Source organism: Macaca thibetana, chromosome 2 (genome assembly GCF_024542745.1).
Source record: "Macaca thibetana thibetana isolate TM-01 chromosome 2, ASM2454274v1, whole genome shotgun sequence".
Taxonomy (NCBI): domain Eukaryota; kingdom Metazoa; phylum Chordata; class Mammalia; order Primates; family Cercopithecidae; genus Macaca; species Macaca thibetana.
In genome coordinates this window covers 101,484,238-101,505,954 of record NC_065579.1, presented here as the reverse complement: position 1 = coordinate 101,505,954, position 21,717 = coordinate 101,484,238, and the positions used below count along the sequence as shown (strand labels likewise).

The window sequence follows — 21,717 nt, the reverse complement described above, 5'->3', positions numbered from 1 at the left end:
GAGCCATTGCGCCCAGCCAAAAGTTAGTGTTTTAAAAGCCAAGCCATGCGCCTGTAGTCTCAGCTACTTGGAAGGTTGAGATGGGAGAATCACTTGAACTCAGAAGTTAAAGGCTAGCCTAGGCAACATAAAGAAACCCTTATCTCCAAAAATAAAACAATGAAATAAATGTTAATTAAAAAAAAAAAAATTGGGCCGGGCGCGGTGGCTCACGCCTGTAATCCCAGCACTTTGGGAGGCCGAGGCGGGCGGATCACAAGGTCAGGAGATCGAGACCACGGTGAAACCCCGTCTCTACTAAAAATACAAAAAACTAGCCGGGCGCGGTTGTGGGCGCCTGTAGTCCCAGCTACTCGGGAGGCTGAGGCAGGAGAATGGCATGAACCCGGGAGGCGGAGCTTGCAGTGAGCCGAGATTGCGCCACTGCACTCCAGCCTGGGCGACAGAGCGAGACTCCGTCTCAAAAAAAAAAAAAAAAAAAAAAATTGAACATCAGCTGGGTATGCCTGTAATTTCAGCACTTTGGAAGTCCAAGATAGGAGGATCACTTGAGGCTAGGAGTTCAAGACCAGCCTAGGCAACATAGTAAGACACCATCTTACAAAAAGAAGGTAAGAGAACTAGCCAGGCACAGTGGTACACACCTGTAGTCCCAGCTACTGGGGAGGCTGAGGCAGGAGGATCACTTGAGCCCAGGATGTCAAGGCTGCATTGAGCCATGATAGCACCACTGCATTCCAACCTGGGTGACAGGGTGAGACTCTGTCTCAAAAGAAGAGAAAAATGTATGTATATATGTCCTACGTCTTCCTTTATTTATACTACTATATATATATGTGCACATGCATATACACACACACTGAAAGAAAATGATGAGAATAGGCCGGGCGCGGTGGCTCAAGCCTGTAATCCCAGCACTTTGGGAGGCCGAGACGGGCGGATCACGAGGTCAGGAGATCGAGACCATCCTGGCTAACACAATGAAACCCCGTCTCTACTAAAAAATACAAAAAACTAGCCGGGCGAAGTGGCGGGCGCCTGTAGTCCCAGCTACTCGGGAGGCTGAGGCAGGAAAATGGCGTGAACCCGGGAGGCGGAGCTTGCAGTGAGCTGAGATCCGGCCACTGCACTCCAGCCTGGGCAAGAGAGCCAGACTCCGCCTCAAAAAAAAAAAAAAAAAAAAAAAAAAAAAAAAGAAAATGATGAGAATATAGTTAGGTTTTAGGAGAGCAAGAGGAGGTAGGGGACTGTCTGTGATATTTTTTCTTAATATAGTAAGAGAAGAAAGAATATTTGATTATGGACCAAATATACTTCTAGGGCATTTATTTCTGATCTAGTTAGTCTCTTGGAGAAGAGGATGCTGTATCTGAAGCAAGATAAGTTAATGAAAAGAAAATTAGTTTTAATGTATTTCATAGTAAGTATTTCAGAAGAAAATATAATAAAAGAAGGAAAGTATAAGTGGACTCATCATCTTAGATGCAGAACATTTCTAGAAATGACATCTAAGATTAGGACACTAAAGGAAGCATTCTTTTTACTTTGTATTTCGGTCTCTCTGGGGTCATTGGTGGAAAATGGCAAAGCAGTCTGTGAAGCAGAAAGTGCCTGTATTTGTTGAGCAGTGTCTTGTGGGTAGAACACTGAAATGCTGAGGGGTGAAAAGGAAGACTGGCTTTCAGGGAGAGAGGGAAAAATGGACTGCTTGTCACTCTTTTCTGATCTTCTTAACGAATGACCCCTCTTCTCTACTTGTTATTTAATAATGACTATTCAAAATTTCATTGTTCCCTTCTTTTTAGCTAGAATGGGTACTAGGAAAAAAGTTCACGCGTTTGTCCGTGTCAAACCCACCGATGACTTTGCTCATGAAATGATCAGATACGGAGATGACAAAAGAGTAAGTGCGATGTGTTTGCCTTCACCTGACTGGGCCTCTCTGTCCCACCTTCCTATAGTGTAACCGTATTTCCAAACAACCTTTGAAGGACCAAGATAGAATTGGACAGGGTCCAATGGACTCTAGAGTCCATCAAGTCCAAACCACCCCCTCACAACGCTGCTAATGAGGAAATTAATAAAATCCCATCTTTATCTTTTAATAATTTTACCTTTAATAAATTAATAAGTTTACCTTTACCCTCATATCTGACACAGAAAAATTGACATTTCTTCACATTCATAAAGCTTTCTAGTGATTGATCTGTCATTGTATAATCTCCCAAGGGGTGCAGTAAGAATATCTTGAGTTCATTACTGCTTAGCTTATCAAAACATCTGGAGAAATACTTATCAAGAGAAGTGGAAAGATATATCTGTCCCTATATCCTCACCCTGAGAACGCTTCTGAAGGCTTAGGACAGCGTGAGAGTGTTAGATGTTTTCATTCAGCAGACAATTATGGGCCTACTCTGGGCAGCATTGAAACATTCTTCAAAGGAAAAATTAAAGGGCAAACTGCCCAAGCCTCATAGATCCTAGCGGTCAGAAAAGAGCTCACATGCAGCCCTTTCAAATGTTTCCTGCTGGACATGGTTTTCAATGAACACAGAAGCACAGAGCATTTAATGTGTGAATGGACCACGTCTTTCTTTCTTTCTTTCTTTTTTTTTTTTTTGAGACAGAATCCTACTCTGTTGCCCAGGCTGGAGTGCAGTGGCACAATCTTGGCTCACTGCAACCTCTGCCTTCCAGGTTCAAGTGATCCTTCTGCCTCAGCCCCACTAGTAGCTGGGATTACAGGCACGTGCCACCATGCCCAGCTAATTTTTGTATTTTTAGTAGAGATGGGGTTTCACCATGTTGGTCAGGCTGGTCTTGAACTCTTGACCTCAGGTGATCCACCTGCTGTGGCCTCCCAAAGTGCTGGGATTACAGGCATGAGCCACCGCGCCTGGCCAAGTCTGTCTTTCTTGATCTTAATTTTTCTCTCTGTAGCCAGGTATAGCTTCTGCGTTAGGGCAGTCAGTGTAAGATTTCAGCAAAAGTCTTTACATCAGAAGTTCTCATCAAGAAGACATACCATTGACCTTACCCGGTATGTCCCTAACCCAGCTGCTACCACAATGACTTACTATGAAGGGGCATGCATCTAAAAATCTGCTGATGGCACCCTCAATTTACTCTTAATTCCAATGTCTGAGAAGTCCATAGCCTTCTCTGTGGCTTTCATTTCATTATCACTCACTTTGGCTCATAGCATGTGTGTGGAAGTAGGTGTTCACCATAATGCAGAGCTGAGAGAGGCCTCACTGCCAGCAACCAGAGCAATGGGGCTGGAGCCCAGGCCTCTGTCGCCAGGCTCACTATTCCCTCTGGCGTAATTGAAGGCCTCCCTGTGCTTATGGAATCTATGTAAAACTTGTTTAATAAGAACATGATAAATTTGACTTCATATCATAGGTGGAGAAACCAAGACAGACAGCACCCTATGAACTAGGGTTAGAGGTGCTAAAACTAGGAAGTGCTCCAGTCTCCTGATCTTTCCACCTCCCTGCAGGAGCTCTCTTCTCCCATCCCAAAGAATTCATCTGGAATATCAGCCCCTACGTGGGAGTCCCTGTTCATCCTACAGTTCACTTCCTCTGTTCCCTCCAAATTAGGCCTCAGCTATCAGTGATTTTTTAAATACCTATTTTTGAACAAATAACATTTTTTTCTTTCTCACTCTTTTTTCCTAGAGCATCGATATTCACTTAAAAAAAGACATTCGGAGAGGAGTTGTCAATAACCAACAGATAGACTGGTCATTCAAGTTGGATGGAGTTCTTCACGATGCCTCCCAGGACTTGGTTTATGAGACAGTTGCAAAGGATGTGGTTTCTCAGGCCCTCAATGGCTATAATGGTAACTTAATTAATTAACTGTTGTCTTATATAAGAACCTGAAGAGTAAGAGATGCAAATATTTTATGGTGAATAAAATAAAACCTCACTTACTATCATTTGTATGCTTATTTGTCTGTCTCCATGTTCTTACGTTGCAAAACTTACTGTTTGCTTGTTGACATTGTGGGCATGGCTTGATCCAATGTCCTGGGATTCTACCTTCATAGGAAAATTAAAAGATTGTAGCTGTCTATAGGTCACAGGGGTTCAATTATTATCCTGTTTCAAATCTCTCAAATATTAGTTTTGAAGATGCATCTTTATGATGAATTTGATGGAGTCCAAACATTTGTCTCTCAGCTTCCTGCTAGGAGCTATTTTCATTTATTCTACCAACACAATTAATGTACAGTTGACATTCTAGGAATATATAAAAGAATATATCACAGTTTGTAGACTTTGCCATCTGGTGGCTGCTGAGTAGGATGTTCCCTGTTTTGCAAGTTTAGGTTTTATATTTAAAAGTGTTTTGAGTGTAGATGCTGTAATTTATACTGAATGTGATACTTAGATGTGGTCCCCAGACTTAAGGAGGTTCTCTTTTGGTTTTCACGATGCTCTGAAGGGATTGTGACCTTGAGGAGGTGAAGACAGAGGAACTAAGGCCCAGGGAGATGAATAGTCTTGAGCAGAGGTGCTGTGGAACCACAGATGGGCTCTGAGTTGCAGCTGAAGTGCCTCCTTCCCGTTCATCTGTGCCGGGTTAATAGATACCATTTCTGGCTCCAACTCAGATGCTGAATCAGGGTCCCTTGTGTAAAACCTGCTACCAGTCCCAAGAACTAGAGCGTCTGTGTGACAAAGGCAAAAAATTTCCACAGCCCAGCATTGCCTGGGCAGATCTGCCATGTAAATGCCCATGGGCAGTCTGTGGGATGGGGTCTGGCTCAGGCTGCCTATGCTAAGGGGAAGAACAGATAGGAACTTGAGCTCAGGGTGACTGCATGGTTTGCGTTCCAGAGCCTGGTGGTGATGGTAGACCTAAAGGATGTTGAGAAGTGCAATGAAAGTCTTCCCAGTGGGGGCAGTGGTCCAGATCAGGGCCTGCTCATGGCGGTACATTTCTGGAAGTGACATGGAACCAACTAGGAGCCCTGTTTGATCCTGCAGGAATTTGTAGTCTACAAAGAATTCTCACCCTTGACAGAAAATGCCCTTTCCACTCCATCTCTTCCTGGAGATTTTGAAAGCCCCTCTTTGCCTCTGTGGGAAGTTGATGCCTCCTGCCAACCCTGAGACCCTGGCAGTTCATAGCTATGCTAGAGAAGGGTTGGAGTCTAATGCTCCTATCTCCCTCCTCATCTTTTTAGGAAAAGTTCCAGTTCCTCTGTACCCTGAGATTCCCTGTCCTTCTCAGAAGCCCTAGGGCAGGATCATCTCTTGGTGGAGGGAACAGCAAAGCATTGTGGGGACCACAGATTCAGGGCAGATGTCCTTGTTTTGACCACTTTTGTCCCTGCTCCCCTGCCCACCCATCCTCTTCCATGGTGGAATTCCTGATGTTCTTGGCTGCTCCCACTGGCCATCTTTATGCGAAGGGCCCTGGCTGGCATTAGGCATGCTGGGGGAGGGGAGAGTATCCTTGGAGCTATTTTCCTGGATGTCACCGTGTTTTGAAATGTTTGCAGGCACCATCATGTGTTATGGGCAGACGGGAGCTGGCAAGACATACACCATGACGGGGGCAACTGAGAATTACAAGCACCGGGGGATCCTCCCTCGTGCCCTGCAGCAGGTAGAGAGTGGGCCCAAGGGTGGGATGCCACACAGGTTCCCTCTCTCTGCCATAGATGTTACTGACCCCAGGCCAGCTACTAGAGACAGGGGGGACCAGGCCTCAAAGGAGTTGCAGTGGGTACTGGTACTGGAGAAAACATACACAGGGCTCTGGAGTCAGTAGACTCAGGGGCCTCAGGAAACCAGGAGGTTGGGTGTCAGACTCTGACCCATACCCGCACTGAGCCTGTTTCCTCATTTGGGAAGGAGGGAGTCAGGCATGCTAATCAGCCTCTTGCTGCTCCAATGGTCTGTGATCCTGTAATTAAGGATTTGGAGGTCCTAATCGTTCTCCTTCCTGGTTTTAATGAGGGGCATATGGACCCTTGCAGAGCTTCCTTACTGGCCTACTCTGGCTTTTTTTCACCACCACAGACCCTGAAAGATCAAAAGCAAAAAGCAGGGCATGACCTGAGCTTTCAGGACTGTGTCAGCCCTGGGGGTCTCAATAGCATAACTGAAGATAGGACAGAAGGGCCTTCCTTTGGGCCCCACTAGCCTGGGTTCTGTAAGGACCCTCTGGTTGGAGGTAGGAGGCAAAAGACTTTCCCCGAAAACATCTTGGTGGCTTTACAGCCCTGTCCTATAACACTTTTGCAGCCCGGTCCTATAAGAAGTGTAGACATTCCTCTAGTATGTGAACCATCCATGTTCCTGTTTTTGGAGCAATATCCTTAATATCCCACTGTCAAAGCTTTAGTATCTCAGCATCTTAGACTTTAGTAATCTAGCCCAATGCCTCTAATAGAAATATACTGTAAGTCACATGCAAATTTGAGTTTTCCAGTAACCACATTTAAAAAAGTAAAAATAAACAGATTAAATTAATTGTAATGATATATTTTATTTAACTAAATATATTTAAAATATTTCTGCATGTAATCAATATAAACTTATTGAGATAGTTTACATTCTTTTTCTCATACTAAGTCTTTGAAATCCAGTACATATTTTATACTTGGAGCACATTTCAGTTTAGGCATAAATATGATCAGAAATGCTTGATCTGTATTTAGATTTCATAAAATGTTGAAAAAGTAGATTTACATACCCAAGTTGTTCCAGACATACTTACAGTTTACCAATAACTGAATTGCATCAGTTTTTAAATCTAAATGTGGCCGGGCGTGGTGGCTCAAGCCTGTAATCCCAGCACTTTGGGAGGCCGAGATGGGCGGATCACGAGGTCAGGAGATCGAGACCATCCTGGCTAAAACGGTGAAACCCCATCTCTACTAAAAAATACAAAAAACTAGCCGGGCGAGGTGGCGGGCGCCTGTAGTCCCAGCTACTCGGGAGGCTGAGGCAGGAGAATGGCGTGAACCCGGGAGGCGGAGCTTGCAGTGAGCCGAGATCCGGCCACTGCACTCCAGCCTGGGCGACAGAGCGAGACTCCATCTCAAAAAAAAAAAAAAAAAATCTAAATGTAATTAAAATGACATAAAATTTAAAATTCAGTTCATTTGTACTAGCCACATTTTAGGTACTCAGCAGCCATCTGTAACTTATGTCTACCATTTTGAACAGCACAGGTGTAAATTCTTAGAGGAAGGCAGGACCTCAGGAATTATCCCTTCCTTGATAAGCACTGGGGAGGGAATTGGGAGTTGAGAAGGCTAAGTTCTGGCTTTACTTCTACCCTTACTAGCTGAGTGACCATAGACAAATTATTTTATTTATTTATTTATTTATTTTTTTGAGATGGAGTCTCTGTCACCCAGGCTGGAATGCAGTGGCACGATCTCAGCTCACTGCAAGCTCCGTGTCCTAGGTTCAAAAGATTCTCCTGCCTCAGCCTCCTGAGTAGCTGGGACTACAGGCGCACACCACCATGCCCAGCTAACTTTTATAATTTTGGTAGAGACGGGGTTTCACCATGTTGGCCAGGATGGTCTTGATCTCCTGACCTTGTGATCTGCCCACCTCCACCTCCTAAAGTGCTGGGCTTACAGGCCGCACCCGGCCGACAAATAATTTTATTTCATGGTGCCTTCCACAAATAGGTATTGCCCCTGCACTGCCTCAATCACAGAGATTTATAAGCGGATGGAATTAAATAGATTCGAAAGAGGCACATAAATGATGAGACTCTATAAAATAAGAAATCCTCACTCCAGAGTCCTTTCCACTCATTATGCTTCTACTTCTTGAGATGGTTCAAGTGTTAGCCAATCTGATGTCAAGCCTCAAAAAACTATAGGATGATACTAAATATCACCCAATTCCTTTAGGACAAGAATAATTCTGTATGTCTTGATGTTCCCTTCTGAGGTAAGAAGCCCCCCTTATGCTAGTTGACTGTTGGAGTTCTACTCTTGTCTGTCATCTAGGTTTTTAGGATGATCGAAGAACGCCCCACACATGCCATCACTGTGCGTGTTTCCTACTTGGAAATCTATAATGAGAGCCTGTTTGATCTCCTGTCCACTCTGCCCTATGTTGGACCGTCAGTCACACCAATGACCATCGTAGAAAACCCTCAAGGAGTCTTCATTAAGGGCTTGTCAGTTCACCTCACAAGTCAGGAGGAGGATGCATTCAGCCTCCTTTTTGAGGTGAGATAATAAAACCTGAGAGTTCCTTTCCTTGTCTCCCTCCCTCCCACACTCCTTCTCAGCTTTTCTTTTTCTTTGTTCTTTTTCTTTTTCCTTTTTTGAGACAGGATCTTGGTTTGTCTCTGAGTCTGGAATATACTGGCATGAACATGGCTCACTGCAGCCTCGACCTCCTGGACTCAAGAGATCCTCCTGCCTGAGCCTCCCAAGTAGCTGGGACCACAGGCGCATGCTACCATGCTCACTTAATTTTTTTTTTTTTTGTAGAGACAAGGTCTTGCCATGTTGCCCAGGCTAGTCTTGAACTCCTGGGCTCAAGCGATCTTCCCGCCTCAGCCTCTTGAAGTGCAGGGATTACAGGCAAGCTACTGTGTCCAGCTAGTTTTTTACTTACTTTGATTATCAGAATGGAAATTAACATATGCACATTTAGCATGTTCAGACAGTGCTGAAAAAAATATATAGGAACAAAAAAGAATTTTATTTCCTCTTCCTTTCCTGTTACATAAATAAAAAGACAAAGAAAAAAATGATTCATGCATAATATGTTTTTTACATAAGGCAACAGTAATGTATATTTTAGCTCATTTCCTTCCAGTCTTTTTTCCTGTGCAGTTTTTTCTTTACATAGTTGAAATGATTCTTATGTCCCTTTTTTCAGTTAATGTTAAATTATGAGCTCTTGTATGGAAAAAAATAAGGCCGGGTGTGGTGGCTGATTCCTGTAATGCTAGCACTTTGGGAGGCTGAGGTGGGTGGATCACCTGCAATCAGGAGTTTGAGACCAGCCTGGCCAACATAGTGAAACCCCGTCTCTACTAAAAATACAAAAAATTAGCTGGGTGTGGTGGCGGGTGCCTGTAATCCCAGCTACTAGGGAGGCTGAGGCAGGAGAATCACTTGAACTCGGGAGACGTAGGTGCAGTGAGCCAAGATCGTACCATTGCACTCCAGCCTGGGCAACAGAGCAAGACTCAGTCTCAAAAAAATAAAATAAAATAAAAGCTTTTAGAAACCAGTCAAATGCACTGCTACAGTGGCTCACGCCTGTAATTCCAGCACTTTGGGAGGCCAAGACGGGTGGATCACTTGAGCTCATGGGTTTGAGACCAGCCTGGGCAACACAGTGAAACCCCATCTCTACCAAAAATACAAAAATTAGTCAGGCATGGTGGCGCATGCCTGTGGTCCCAGCTGCTTGGGAGGCTGAGGTGGGAGGATCACTTGAGCCCAGGAGGTAGAGGATTCAGTAAACCGAGATCATGCCACTGCACTCCAGCCTGGGTAATAGAGCAACACTCTGTCTCAAAAACAAGAAATCAGTCAAGTGTATGTTATTCTTTTAGAAGTCATATAGGCTAGGAACTCTTTATTTTTTTATGCGAGTTCTTGCTATATTGCCCAAGCAATGGGCACCTGTGCAATGGCTACTCACAGGCATGATCATAGCGCCTTCTCACGGCATAGCTACTTACTTCCTCAATGTCAATAGCGGGATCTTTTTTAAAGGCTGGGAGCGGTGTCTCACGCCTGTAATCCCAGCACTTTGGGAGGCCAAGGCAGGTGGATCACAAGGTCAGTAGATAGAGACCATCCTGGCTAACATGGTTAAACCCCGTCTGTACTAAAAATACAAAAAATTAGCCGGGTGTGTTGGTGGACACCTGTAGTTCCAGCTACTTAGAAGGCCGAGGCAGGAGAATGGCGTGAACCTGGGAGGCGGAGCTTGCAGTGAGCCGAGATCACACCACTGCACTCCAGCCTGGGGGACAGAGTGAGACCCCGTCTCAAAGAAAAGGAAAAAAAAAAAAAAAAAAAAGGAGGTCAGAAAGGCAGGGCAAGGCTGGGCGTGGTGTTTCACGCCTGTAATCCCAGAACTTTGGGAGGCCGGGGCAGGCAGATCACTGGAAGTCAGAAGTTCAAGACCAGCCTGGCCAACATAGTGAAACCCCCTCTCTATTAAAAATACAAAAAAAAAAAAGAAAAAAGAAAAAACAAAAAAAAAGAAAGACAAGGCAAGAGGGTACTTCAGACGGGGGACTGAAGCATAAAGGTGAATGACCTGGTGTGGTGGCTCATGCCTGTAATCTTAGTACTTTGGGAGACTGAGGCAGGAGGATTGCCTGAGCTCAGGAGTTTGAGACCAGCCTGGGCAACACGGCGAAATCCTGTCTCTACAAAAAAAATACAAAAAATTAGCCTGGCATGGTGGCCTGTACCTGTGGTTTTAGCTACTTGGGAGGCTGAGGTAGGAGGATCACTTGAGCCCGGGAGGCAGAAGTTGCAGTGAGCCAACATCATGCCACTGCACTTTAGCCTGGGCAACAGGGTGAGAATGATCTCAAAAAAAAAAAAAAAAAGATGAAGTGACCCCTTATATTCTTGGTGAGTGTCACTGGATTTGTAGAACAGGCCTGACCACAGACTATATAGCCTCACTGCTATAAGCTATAGAGGTCTGGCCACAGGGGTCTGCTAGGCTTGCTCCACAGCCTCAGGCCTTCCCTCTTCAGCAGGTGTTCTCCTCTCCCCAGGGGGCTGTCCCCCACCCTCACTTTGGGGCTTGTTCATAGCATTTCTCATCAGCATTTAAGGAGACATCAGTCTATCTCTCAAAGACCTTTTTCTCCAAGAACAGCCATTTCCACCACATTCCTTTTTAAGTATATTCTGGTCATAAGGCCTCCTCCTGTAAATTAGAGGTAAGGGCCTACTGTCCCTTTAAAAATACAAATTACTAGGTCAGGCACAGTGGCTCATGCCTGTAATCCCAGCACTTTAGCAGGCCGAGGCGGGCAGATCTCTTGAACTCATGAGTTCCGGACTAGCCTGGGCACATGGTGAAACCATGTCTCTACAAAAAATACAGAACTTAGCCAGGTGTGGTAGTGCACGCTTGTAGTCCCAGCTACTCAGGAAGCCGAGGTGGGAGGATGGCTTGGGCCCGGGAGGCAGAGGTTGTAATGAACCGAGATCGTGCCACCACACTCTAGTATGGGTGACAGACTGAGACGCTCTCTCAAAAAAATAAATAAATAAATAAAAAGGAGAACACAAAATAAATAAATAAAAATATAAATTATTATTATTATTTTTTTTTTTTAATTTTTTTTTTTTGAGACGGAGTCTCGCTCTGTCGCCCAGGCTGGAGTGCAGTGGCCGGATCTCAGCTCACTGCAAGCTCTGCCTTCTGGGTTTACACCATTCTCCTGCCTCAGCCTCCCGAGTAGCTGGGACTACAGGCGCCCGCCACCTCACCCGGCTAGTTTTTTGTATTTTTTTTTAGTAGAGATGGGGTTTCACCGTGTTAGCCAGGATGGTCTCGATCTCCTGACCTCGTGATCCGCCCATCTCGGCCTCCCAAAGTGCTGGGATTACAGGCTTGAGCCACCGCGCCCGGCCATAAATTATTATTTTTTAAAGTAATACAAGCTTACTAAAAAAAAAACACAAAACTGTATAAAAAAGAAAAAATAACCTATAAATCCCAACCCAGAAGCAATTATTATTAACATCTTAGTAGCAGAATTCTGCTTATTTCTTCTATGAATGCTTTTGCATTCCTTAGATCGTGCTATAATATGCTATAATATGATTTTGGATTCTACATTTCTGTTTTTTTTTGTTTGTTTTTTTAGACGGACTCTGTCGCCCAGGCTTGTGTGCGGTGGCATGATCTCGGCTCACTGCAAGCTCCGCCTCCTGGGTTCACGCCATTCTCCCGCCTCAGCCTCCAGAGTAGCTGGAACTACAGGCACCTGCCACCATGCCCAGCTAATTTTTTGTATTTTTAGTAGAGACGGGGTTTCACCATGTTAGCCAGGATGGTCTCGATCTCCTGACCTCGTGATCCGCCCACCTCGGCCTCCCAAAGTACTGGGATTACAGGCATGAGCCACTGCGCCCAGCCCCATTTCTCTGTTATTAAAAACTATGTGTTAGCATTTTCCTGGCTGCCCAATATTCCATTATACACATAGATCATTCCCAAATTGTTGGACATGCAGGTTGATTCTGATTCAATATTCATAGATATTTTTAAGGCTCTTGATTTTTATTGTCACTTTGCTTTTCAGAAAGCTATACCAATTCACACGTCCCCAGCAGCGGGTGAAAGTATAGATGTGGACTCCAATTGGGCTCCCTTTCTATTAGTTTATAATAGACGTTTGCCTGGAAGGCCCAGCTGATTGCAGTGATGTGTGACTACTTGTGTAGCTATTGGTATAATTGAAAAATGACACAAGTGCCTTGTCGTTTTTGTTTTTCAAAATGTTGCCTATGATTCCCTTCCTCTTCAGGGTGAGACCAACAGGATTATAGCCTCCCACACTATGAACAAAAACTCTTCTAGATCACACTGCATTTTCACCATCTACTTAGAGGTAGGTGCAAGCTCTTTGATCAGCCCAGGCGGGGCAGTCAGTTCCCATGGGGCCTGCTCAGTCAGAAACTTCTCCCTGTGACAGTCTAACTTCTGCTTGGATGTTTTGTAGGCCCATTCCCGGACCTTATCAGAGGAAAAGTACATCACTTCCAAAATTAACTTGGTGGATCTGGCAGGCTCAGAGAGGCTGGGGAAGTCTGGGGTAAGTGATGGGGGCTGGAGGTTGCTACTCAATAAGCTACAAGCCCTCTTTCTGGCATAGTGCCCGCACATCTGGGCCATGACTCATTGGATATTTGTGAACACAGTCCTGAGCTAGGCGAAGTAGGACGTGTGGGCTTGCTGGAGGGACAGGATTGGCAAAGAGGGAACAGCTATTACCTGGGGGCGGTTCCTATCTCAGAGGATTTTTGTAAACATTAAATGAGATAGTGCCCTCTACATTCTTAGCAAAGTGCCTGGCACTCAGTGCTCAGTAAATATTCTTTGCTGGTATAGCATTTCTCTGTGTGTGTTTTTGTTGTTGTTGTTTTGAGACATAGTCTCACTCTGGCTCCCAGGCTGGGGTACAGTAGCACAAACACAGCTCACTGCAGCCTTGACTTCCCAGGCTCAAATGATCCTCCCACTTCAGTCTCTCAAGTATCTGGGACCACAGGTATGCACCACCATGACCAGATAATTTTTAAATTTTCTTGTAGAGACGGGGTCTTGCTATGTTGCCAAGGCTGAACTTAAACTCCTGGGCTCAAGCGATCCTCCTGCTTTGGTCTCCCAAAGTGCTGGGATTACAAGTGTGAGCCACCACACCTGGCTTCTTTGTGAATGAATATGAGTATTCGCATGAATATTTCAAATAAATATTTGTATGAGTGTATTAGCACGAGTATTAACAAGAGTATTCAGATGAGCATTTGTATGTGCATTCATGAGTGTTTGTGTGAATATTCACGGGATTCTTTGCTCAAATATCTAGACGAGTATTTCAGTACATATTCATACTAATGTGAATCTTTGAGTGAATGTCCATATGAATATTCATGTAAGCATTCACATTCTCACGAGCGTTCACATGAGTGTTCAAATGAGTATTTCTGAGTTTTGGTATTACCATTATTAGCCCAAGATGGAATACAGTCACATGACACTGCGGGAAGACTCTGGTTCTGGGAAGGAGGCGCTGGCCTGACCACAGACTTATAGCGTTTCTCCAGACCAGGAAGGCTGCTGTTCTTAGTGGGGCAGCTGCTTGATTCCATCCAAAGTGGAACTGACGTTTGCTTTCTAGTCTGAGGGCCGAGTCCTGAAGGAAGCCACCTACATCAACAAATCGCTGTCATTCCTGGAGCAGGCCATCATTGCCCTCGGGGACCAGAAGCGGGACCACATCCCCTTTCGGCAGTGCAAGCTCACCCACGCTCTGAAGGACTCGTTAGGTGAGGGGATACAATTGCTGCCCAGGGAGGAGGGTCTGTGTCTTTGGGGAGGGACAGGTTTGGCACATCTGCCAGTGGCGGTAATAGAATTGCTCCCTCCTGGTGGCATGGATTCACCTGCAGCACATTCACAGTGACTTCAGACACCTGGAAAGGCAGAATCAAGCACTGTGCCCAGAACACACCATGCTATTCACTCCTCGGAACCTTTCTTAGGCTTTTTACCTGTACTAGGAATACCTTCTCTTTTCCCCTTGTCTTGAGGGAACAGCTGGCAGAATCCTTCACAGCCTGAAGACTTGGGGCGAGGGCCTCTCTCCGATGGTGTCTTCCCTTCCCCTGCAGCCTCCTAGACAGAGCAGCGGGGGCTGTGTCTCATCATCCTTATGGCCCTAGGCCTTTGTGTTAAGCCTGACAACACAGTCACTAGTGTCTGATTGTTAACTGAGTGCCACCCTGAGCAAAGCTCCGACTCATACCTCCCTCTGCTGTCCCTGCCCCTCCCTGCCCTGTATCATCTCTCCTCTGCTGTTTTCTCCTGGATCCTCTTTCAGGTACATGTGGTGGCCTCTCTTTCTCTCTTCCCGTTACCTCCAAGCCTCACAGATGTATGTGTCCTCTCTGACCCTGTCTCAGTTCAGGCTGCTATAAGAAAATACCATAAGCTAAGTGGCTTAAACAACAGGCATTTATTTCACATAGTTCTGGAGACTGGAAGGTTCAAGATTCAAGTGCCAGCAGATTCAGTGCCTAGTGAGGGCCCTCCTCCTGGCTTGCAGATGGCCACCTTCTTGCGTATCCTCACATGGAAAGAAAGAGAGGGCTCTGGTCTCTTTCCTTATAAGGCCACTAACCCCATCGTGGGGGCCCCACCCTCTGACTTCAACTAAACCAAATTACCTCCCCCTCCCCAAGTCCTCACATCCAGATACCATCACACAGGGGTTATGACTTCAACGTATGAATTTTGTAAGGACAAAAACATTCAGTCTTGACCAGGTGCAGTGGCTCACACCTGTAATCCCAGCATTTTGGGAGGCTGAGGCAAGAGGATCGCTTGAGGCCAGGAGTTCAAGACCAGCCTGGGCAACATAGCAAGACCTTGTCTCTAAAAACAAAAAAAATTAGCCAGGTGTGGTGGTGTGCACCTGTGGTCCCAGCTGCTTGGGAGGCTGAGGCAAGAGGATTGCTTCAGCCCAGGAGATTGAGGCTGCAGTGAGCTGTAATCGTGTCACTGCACTACAGCCTGGGTGACATGGTGAGGCCCTGTTTCAAAAAACCAAACAAAAAACATTCAGTGTGTAACAGACCCCATCAACTCCTTTGAGCAGAAAAAACACATGGTTCACAGCCCTTCTGTGGCTTGCTTTCTGCAGGGGGAAACTGCAATATGGTCCTCGTGACAAACATCTATGGAGAAGCTGCCCAGTTAGAAGAAACGGTATGTAAACACAGTCAATGAAACCAGGTCGGAATCCCCCCTCATGGGTGCCAGGGCAGGGTAAGGCTGCAGGCTGGCTAAGCTGGCACAGTGACCATAGACATTGTCAAGAGTGGAAGGATCCAGGGGTGAGTCTGAGCCACAGTTGCTGAGGGGGCCCAGAGCCAGAATCCACACACCAAGCACTAAACTGTGTGGAGGAAGAGGGCCAGCCAGCAGGCGGGCTCGGCATGGGGGACTGCATGAGGAGGGAGACTGAGAGCCAGCTTTGTGAAGACAAGGACCATGTTTCCTGGGGTGCTGCTTCTGGAATTGGGACCAAGAAAGATCATTGATCACTTGTTCTTTATAATCGGGCATGTTTAAACATCTTGAAAACCCCACAGGGTTCCAGGCTGTGGTTATAAGGCCAGTATGAGCAGATGGTATTAAGCACCTGCCACGTGCACCATGGTAAGGAGGCGTAACCTGGTAGAAATTAGTCATAAATGGCCTTGGGCCTCAGCATCCTCAACCCAGAAAGAGAGAGAAGCCATGGTCCTAAGTAATGTGAGTCCCAGAAGGAGGAGACCTTCAGAGGAGGCCAGGATGGGGGTGATGGGGAACTTTTCCTGAAGCTAGAGTAGGGAAAGGTGGGCACTGAGCTGGCTGGGGTTAAAGGCTTGGTGGTAGGATAAGTGGAGGTATTCCTGGCAGAGGTAATAGTGGGACTGAAGATGTGACCCACACCAGGAACATCTGTCTGCTGCGGGGGTGGGGGCTCTCAGCAAGAAGAATAAAAGAAATCACAGGGGCTGAATGGGCCCTGGTGGCCCAGCTGAGGCCTTGGCTGTTCTCCTACAGGTGGCTGCAGCTGTCACAGGGAGGGCTGTGGCCAGAGGTGGGATTAGTCAGGGAGATTATCCAAGTGGCAGGACACAGGTGGCCTGGGGAAGGGAGAAGCCTGTGAGAATTAGAGGCAGGAATAAAGGTCTAGCTCAGTGACACAGGTGAGTCCACACAGCTGAGCACCTCCAGCCTGGGACTTTCTCAACCTTCCTCTGAAGTGCCACCCATCATACATAAGACAGATTAGGGGCCGGGCACGGTGGCTCACGCCTGTAATCCCAGCACTTTAGGAGGCTGAAGCAGGTGGATCACCTGAGGTCAGGAGTTCGAGACCAGCCTGACCAACATGGTGAAACCTTATCTCTACTAAAAATACAAAAATTAACCGGGCATGGTGGTGCACGCCTGTGGTCCTAGCTACTCGGGAGGCTGAGGCAGGAGAATTGTTTGAACCTGGGAGGTAGAGGTTGTAGTGAGCCGAGATCGTGCCACTGTACTCCAGCCTTGGTGACAGAGCGAGATGTCTCCAAAAAAAAAAAAAAAAAAAAAAAACCCACAAGAGACAGGTTAGAAAAGCTATCATTAGACATTTTATTTTTCAAGTGTGGATGTTTAAGGCAAACTTCAGTCACCTGGATAATCTACTTAGGTGAAACAGGTTATTTCCAAAGATGCTTCAGGGCAAGACATGCCTGCAGGGTCTCCCAGCTGTGTGCATTAGGGACTGTCCCAGCTTCCAAGGAGAATGCTCCTGTCGTACATCCAGCACCCTGGGACTTGGGAGGTAGGGGAGGAGAGCTCCAGCTGACGTGCAGGCAGCATCCCCAGAGGAAGGCTTCTGGAACTTCTTGGTCTCATGGCATAAAAAGCATGGTTGAGGCCAGGCATGATGGCTCATGCCTGTAATCCCAGCACTTTGGGAGGCTGAGGTGGGCAGATCACTCCTTGAGGTAAGGAGTTTGAGACCAGCCTGGCCAACATGGTGAAACCCTGTCTCTACTAAAAATACAAAAATTAGCAGGGCATGGTGGTGGGCGCCTGTAATCCCAGTTACTTGGGAGGCTAAGACAGGAGAATCGCTTGAACCCTGGAGGCAGAGGTTGTAGTGAGCAGAGATTGGGCCACTGAACTCCAACCTGGGTGACAGAGCAAGACTCCATCTCAAAAGGAAAAACAAACAAACAAACAAAAAAATACATGGTTGAACCCTAAGAAGAGCCATAAGAAATAGGCTTCCTGGCTGCCTTGTTAAGAAAGATGCCCTCCAAGACAGTAGAAGCTCCCTGTCTCCCTTTATCCCCACCTCCTGTGATGGTTACAGCTCAGGAAACAACTCTCCTAGTACCCGCCGTCTCCGGGGGCTTGTGCCCATATACCACTTGGGTTCTCTGCCCAGGACCGAACCCAGAGCCCAGAGGAGCTGTTGGAGGAGTCTCAGGGGTTTGGGAGAAAGGTCTATTGGGCGTATGAAAGCTAATGATTGTTTTTTCCAAATATGTTAAAACTTGAAAACTATTCTCATCATGGATTGTGTTGCTTTACGCAGTGACATTGTACATGTGTGCGTGAGTAACCACAGGGACGGGACATGGCCATACTTGCTGCTATACTTGGAGCAGGAGAGTCTGACTTGGTCCTGCACAGAAGCAACACCACCTGTAATGACAGAGACGTCTTCCTGAGGGCTTGCTGTGAACCAGCTCTGTACAGAGCGCATTATACACCTTAGCGAGGCAGCTCTCCCTTCACCTTACAGAGAAGTTGTGAGATCTGTCGGTGGTCACGCAGCGGGTCAGTGGCTGAGCTCTGAACCACCAGAGTAGATGCCCAAGGAAGAGCCCTTTCAGTCTTTCCTCTGGGCCACTTAGGGGTCAGCCACTCCTAGCCTACTTCCTCATTTCAGGATCATTCATTGAAATACGAGATAGCCCAGCATGGCCTGAGGCTAGAATCTCTGGGCCTGCCTCCTGAGGCCCCTGGCTGTTTGTCACTGCCAGGGAGGAGCCCTCCATCCCTGAGCTAACATCCGAGCAGTGAGGCATGGGATCTGGACCTGCTCCCATAGCTGCCCCAAAGGCCTCCAGCCATAATTATCCTTGGCTGGCTACCCCTCCAGAGAGACTCTGCTGGGACCCTGCAGGCATCATTCCCTCTTAGTGTCTTGGGCCCGAGAGTCCATTTTGGAGCATGCTTCTATGCAGATATTTATCTTTCCTAGTGGTCTCATTTTACCTATTTTGCAAATATCTCTATTCACAAGCAATGGGCCAAAGACATAGAGGCCAGTCAGCACACACACACATTTTAGACCTCTGCTGAGTTGAATTTTTAGCCTCATTACTGAATAGCAAAGGTTAATGAGCATTCTAATGCCTCCCTCCTTTCATGTTCGACATTTACCACACACCTACCACTTGCTGGCCTTACCTGAGAAACTGATTCCCCAGGCCTATGATTCCTCAAGGCCCTTCTCAGTTCCACTGCCAGTACCACTGAGTCTCCTCCCAGAGCGCCCTGTCATTGTCTCAGTCCACCTGAGATGTTGACCTGGCTCTCGCCTCCCTCACACTTGGGGCCTACTGTTCCTCCATCAGGATGCCCTTATGCCTTCCCCATCACCTGGCAAACTACTCTTCTGACTCCTCCCAGGCCCCACCCAGTCTTTAGGATGGGTTTCCTATCGGTCCTGCTCCCAGCCGTGAAGAGCACAGACTTGGGAGCTGGAGTGCCTGAGTTGAATTCCTGTGTGGCCACAGACCAGCTCTGTGGCCGTGAGTGGGTGACTTGACCTCCCTGTGTTTCAGTGTCCTCATCTATAAAACTGGGTTGATGATGCATCTACTTTATAGGAAGTTGTGAAGATTAAATGAGCAACCATGCCTCTACACTTAGAACAGAGCCCGGCCACAGCAAGCGCCGTGGGAGGGTTGGCCCTATCGTAACTTGGCATGAGCTTACCTACTCATTATCTGCCCCTTCTCTCACAGAATGAAGGGCTGAGCAAGCTGAGGCCACTCTGGGAAGTCCAGGCCCCAAATGTTGGATGCAGGGTTAGACATGATAGCCATAAGCCTTGCGGAAGGGAGGCTGAGAGAGCCCAGTACCCCTCCTGTCCTGACATGGCCTCGTGGCTCGGCAGCAGAGAGGTCCCTGAGGGAAGTATATACAGAGGACGAGGCTGGTAGGGGCCTATCCCTGTGCCGGCAGTGAAGCCTTTCAGCTCAAACCTGTGGAGACTCCCTGTGGATGGTGGGGAGGACACTTGGCTAAGGCTGGTGGGCAGAGTCCAGGCTTCATTAACAGATTGGTCATGCCCCAGAGCAGCATTTCTCAGCATGTGTGGCTGGAGGCCCCTGCCTCCAAATGCAGCAGAACTACCCATTCCCACCCACACTGCTGAGTCATTCATCAGGGGGCCTGAGCATCTGCCCTCTGGGGAATGGCTCAGGGGAGTCTTCACAGGGTAAAGTTTGAGCAGATGCTGCTCAGGGGCTAGACCTGCACTGGCTACTACGGCAGCCACTGGCCACATGTAGCTATGGAGCACTCAGATGTGGCTAGTCCCGACTGACATGTTATGCAAGTGTAAAATGCACACCAGATTTCAAAGACCCAGCAACAAAAAAAGAAGTGTATCAATCCGTTCTCACACCTGAGACTGGGTACTTTATAAAGAAAAGAGGTTTAATTGGCTCATGGTTCCACAGGCTGTACAGGAAGCATGGCAGCATCTGCTTTGGGGGTGGCCTCGGGGAGCTTTTACTCATGGCGGAAGGCAAAGCAGGAGAAGACGTCTTGCATGACAGGAGCAGGAGGAAGAAAGTGAGGGGCAGGGAGGTGCCACACGTTGAAATGACCAGATCTCATAAGAACTCACTCACTACCCTGAGAACACCACCAAAGGGGAAGTCTGCCCCCATGATCCAATCACCTCCCACCAGGCTCCACCTCCAGCATTGGGGATTGTATTTCAACATGAGATTTGGCTGGGGACACAGATCCAAACCATATCAGATGGTAAAATATTTCAATAATTTTAAAATGTTGATTACATGTTGAAATTATAACATTTTGGGACCAGGTACAGTGGCTCACACCTGTAGCCCCAGCTACTCAGGAGGCTGAGGTGGGAGGATTGCCTGAACCCAGAAGGTTGAGGCTGCAGTGAGCTAACATTGTGCCACTGCACTCCAACCTGGATGACAGAGCAACACCCTGTCTCAAAAGAACAAAACAAAACAAACAAAACCCCACAAACAAATCATAATATTTTTGATATCTTGGGTTAAAATTTAAATAAAACATATTAAAATTATTTGCACCTGCTTCTTTTTAACTTTTCTTATATGGTACTAGAAAATATAAAATTACATGTATGGCTTACATTTGTAGTTTGCATTTGTATCTCTGTTGGACATGGCTGATCTAGACCCTGAAAATTGCATGAAGGAGGGGAAACACTGTGGTTTGTGGAAGGGGCAGAGACGTTTCGTGTGAAGGAAAACCAGGAGGGCTCAGGAAGGAAGCTGGTTTTCAGCTGAGTCTCGGAGAGAGAGTGGAACGTAGGAAGGCAGACAGCATAGGAGGACAGAAAAGGGTACTCCAGGCAGGGGTCACCTGAGCAGAGGCCTACAGGTAGAAGAGAGTCAGGTTTGTGTAAGAAATAGACCAGTGTGCATCCTCATAGTTTGCCTGACGAGGACCAGGCTGCTGGATGTGCCCTCTGTCACCTTCCTGCTCTTCTCATGGGGACCTCATACCCAAGAACCCTTTTGGCCAATGTCCTCTGGGGGAAGGGAACAAACATGGGTTGACAAGGGAGCCTATGGAGCCAGGAAAGGGCAGGCAAGGTCTCTGAGAAGGCCGGTCTCTTGGGGTCTCACTTTAGTAGCGAGCCATCTGACGTCTACCTGCTCTGTTTTTCAGCTGTCTTCGCTGAGATTTGCCAGCAGGATGAAGCTAGTCACCACTGAGCCTGCCATCAATGAAAAGTATGATGCTGAGGTACATCAGGGGTTGTGGGCAGGTGTCCCACTGTGGGGAAAGTGTGTGGGTTTGCTACTTGGGTCACACAGGCGAGGCTTCCCTTCCTGCCTCAACCAAAGATCGCCATGCAGCCCTGGGTCAGCCCCTTTCCACTCCTGGACTGGCCAGAGTCTTCAGAGTCCCTGGAGACCCTTAGGGGCTGTCATGGGGTGAAAGGGCTAGGTCAGGCCACCAACAATTGACATGTGAGGCTTCAGGAACTCTGGGTGCTCTAGGCTTCTACATGAGGTTTCCTTAGAGCTAAGGGCTAAAGTGGTGCGGACCATCTTTCAGAATCACCTGGCTGTGTCACTACAGAATCTCTTTCCTCCCAGAAAACAGAGCTGGCCAATCAGAGGGAGTGCTCAGCATCACCATT

The 21,717-nt window shown here is 47.1% G+C and overlaps 1 protein-coding gene across 9 annotated transcripts in view; it reads left to right on the top strand.

The window, feature by feature from the left end:
- KIF9 (kinesin family member 9) overlaps positions 1-21,717 on the top strand; it is a 53,349-nt gene that overhangs the window by 3,751 nt on the left and 27,881 nt on the right. For 4 of the 9 annotated variants that reach the window (XM_050780780.1, XM_050780779.1, XM_050780773.1 and 1 more), the window contains 9 exons: positions 1,806-1,903; positions 3,684-3,849; positions 5,519-5,625; positions 7,997-8,221; positions 12,523-12,606; positions 12,718-12,810; positions 13,897-14,044; positions 15,421-15,485; positions 21,240-21,317. In XM_050780780.1, coding sequence (XP_050636737.1) covers positions 1,811-1,903; positions 3,684-3,849; positions 5,519-5,625; positions 7,997-8,221; positions 12,523-12,606; positions 12,718-12,810; positions 13,897-14,044; positions 15,421-15,485; positions 21,240-21,317 — 1,059 coding nt within the window. In that variant the 5' untranslated portion in view covers positions 1,806-1,810. Of the gene's footprint in view, positions 1-1,805; positions 1,904-3,683; positions 3,947-5,518; positions 5,626-7,996; positions 8,222-12,522; positions 12,607-12,717; positions 12,811-13,896; positions 14,045-15,420; positions 15,486-21,239; positions 21,318-21,717 lie in introns of those variants that run through there. The other 5 variants (XM_050780775.1, XM_050780772.1, XM_050780778.1 and 2 more) reach the window with 3 other exon arrangements.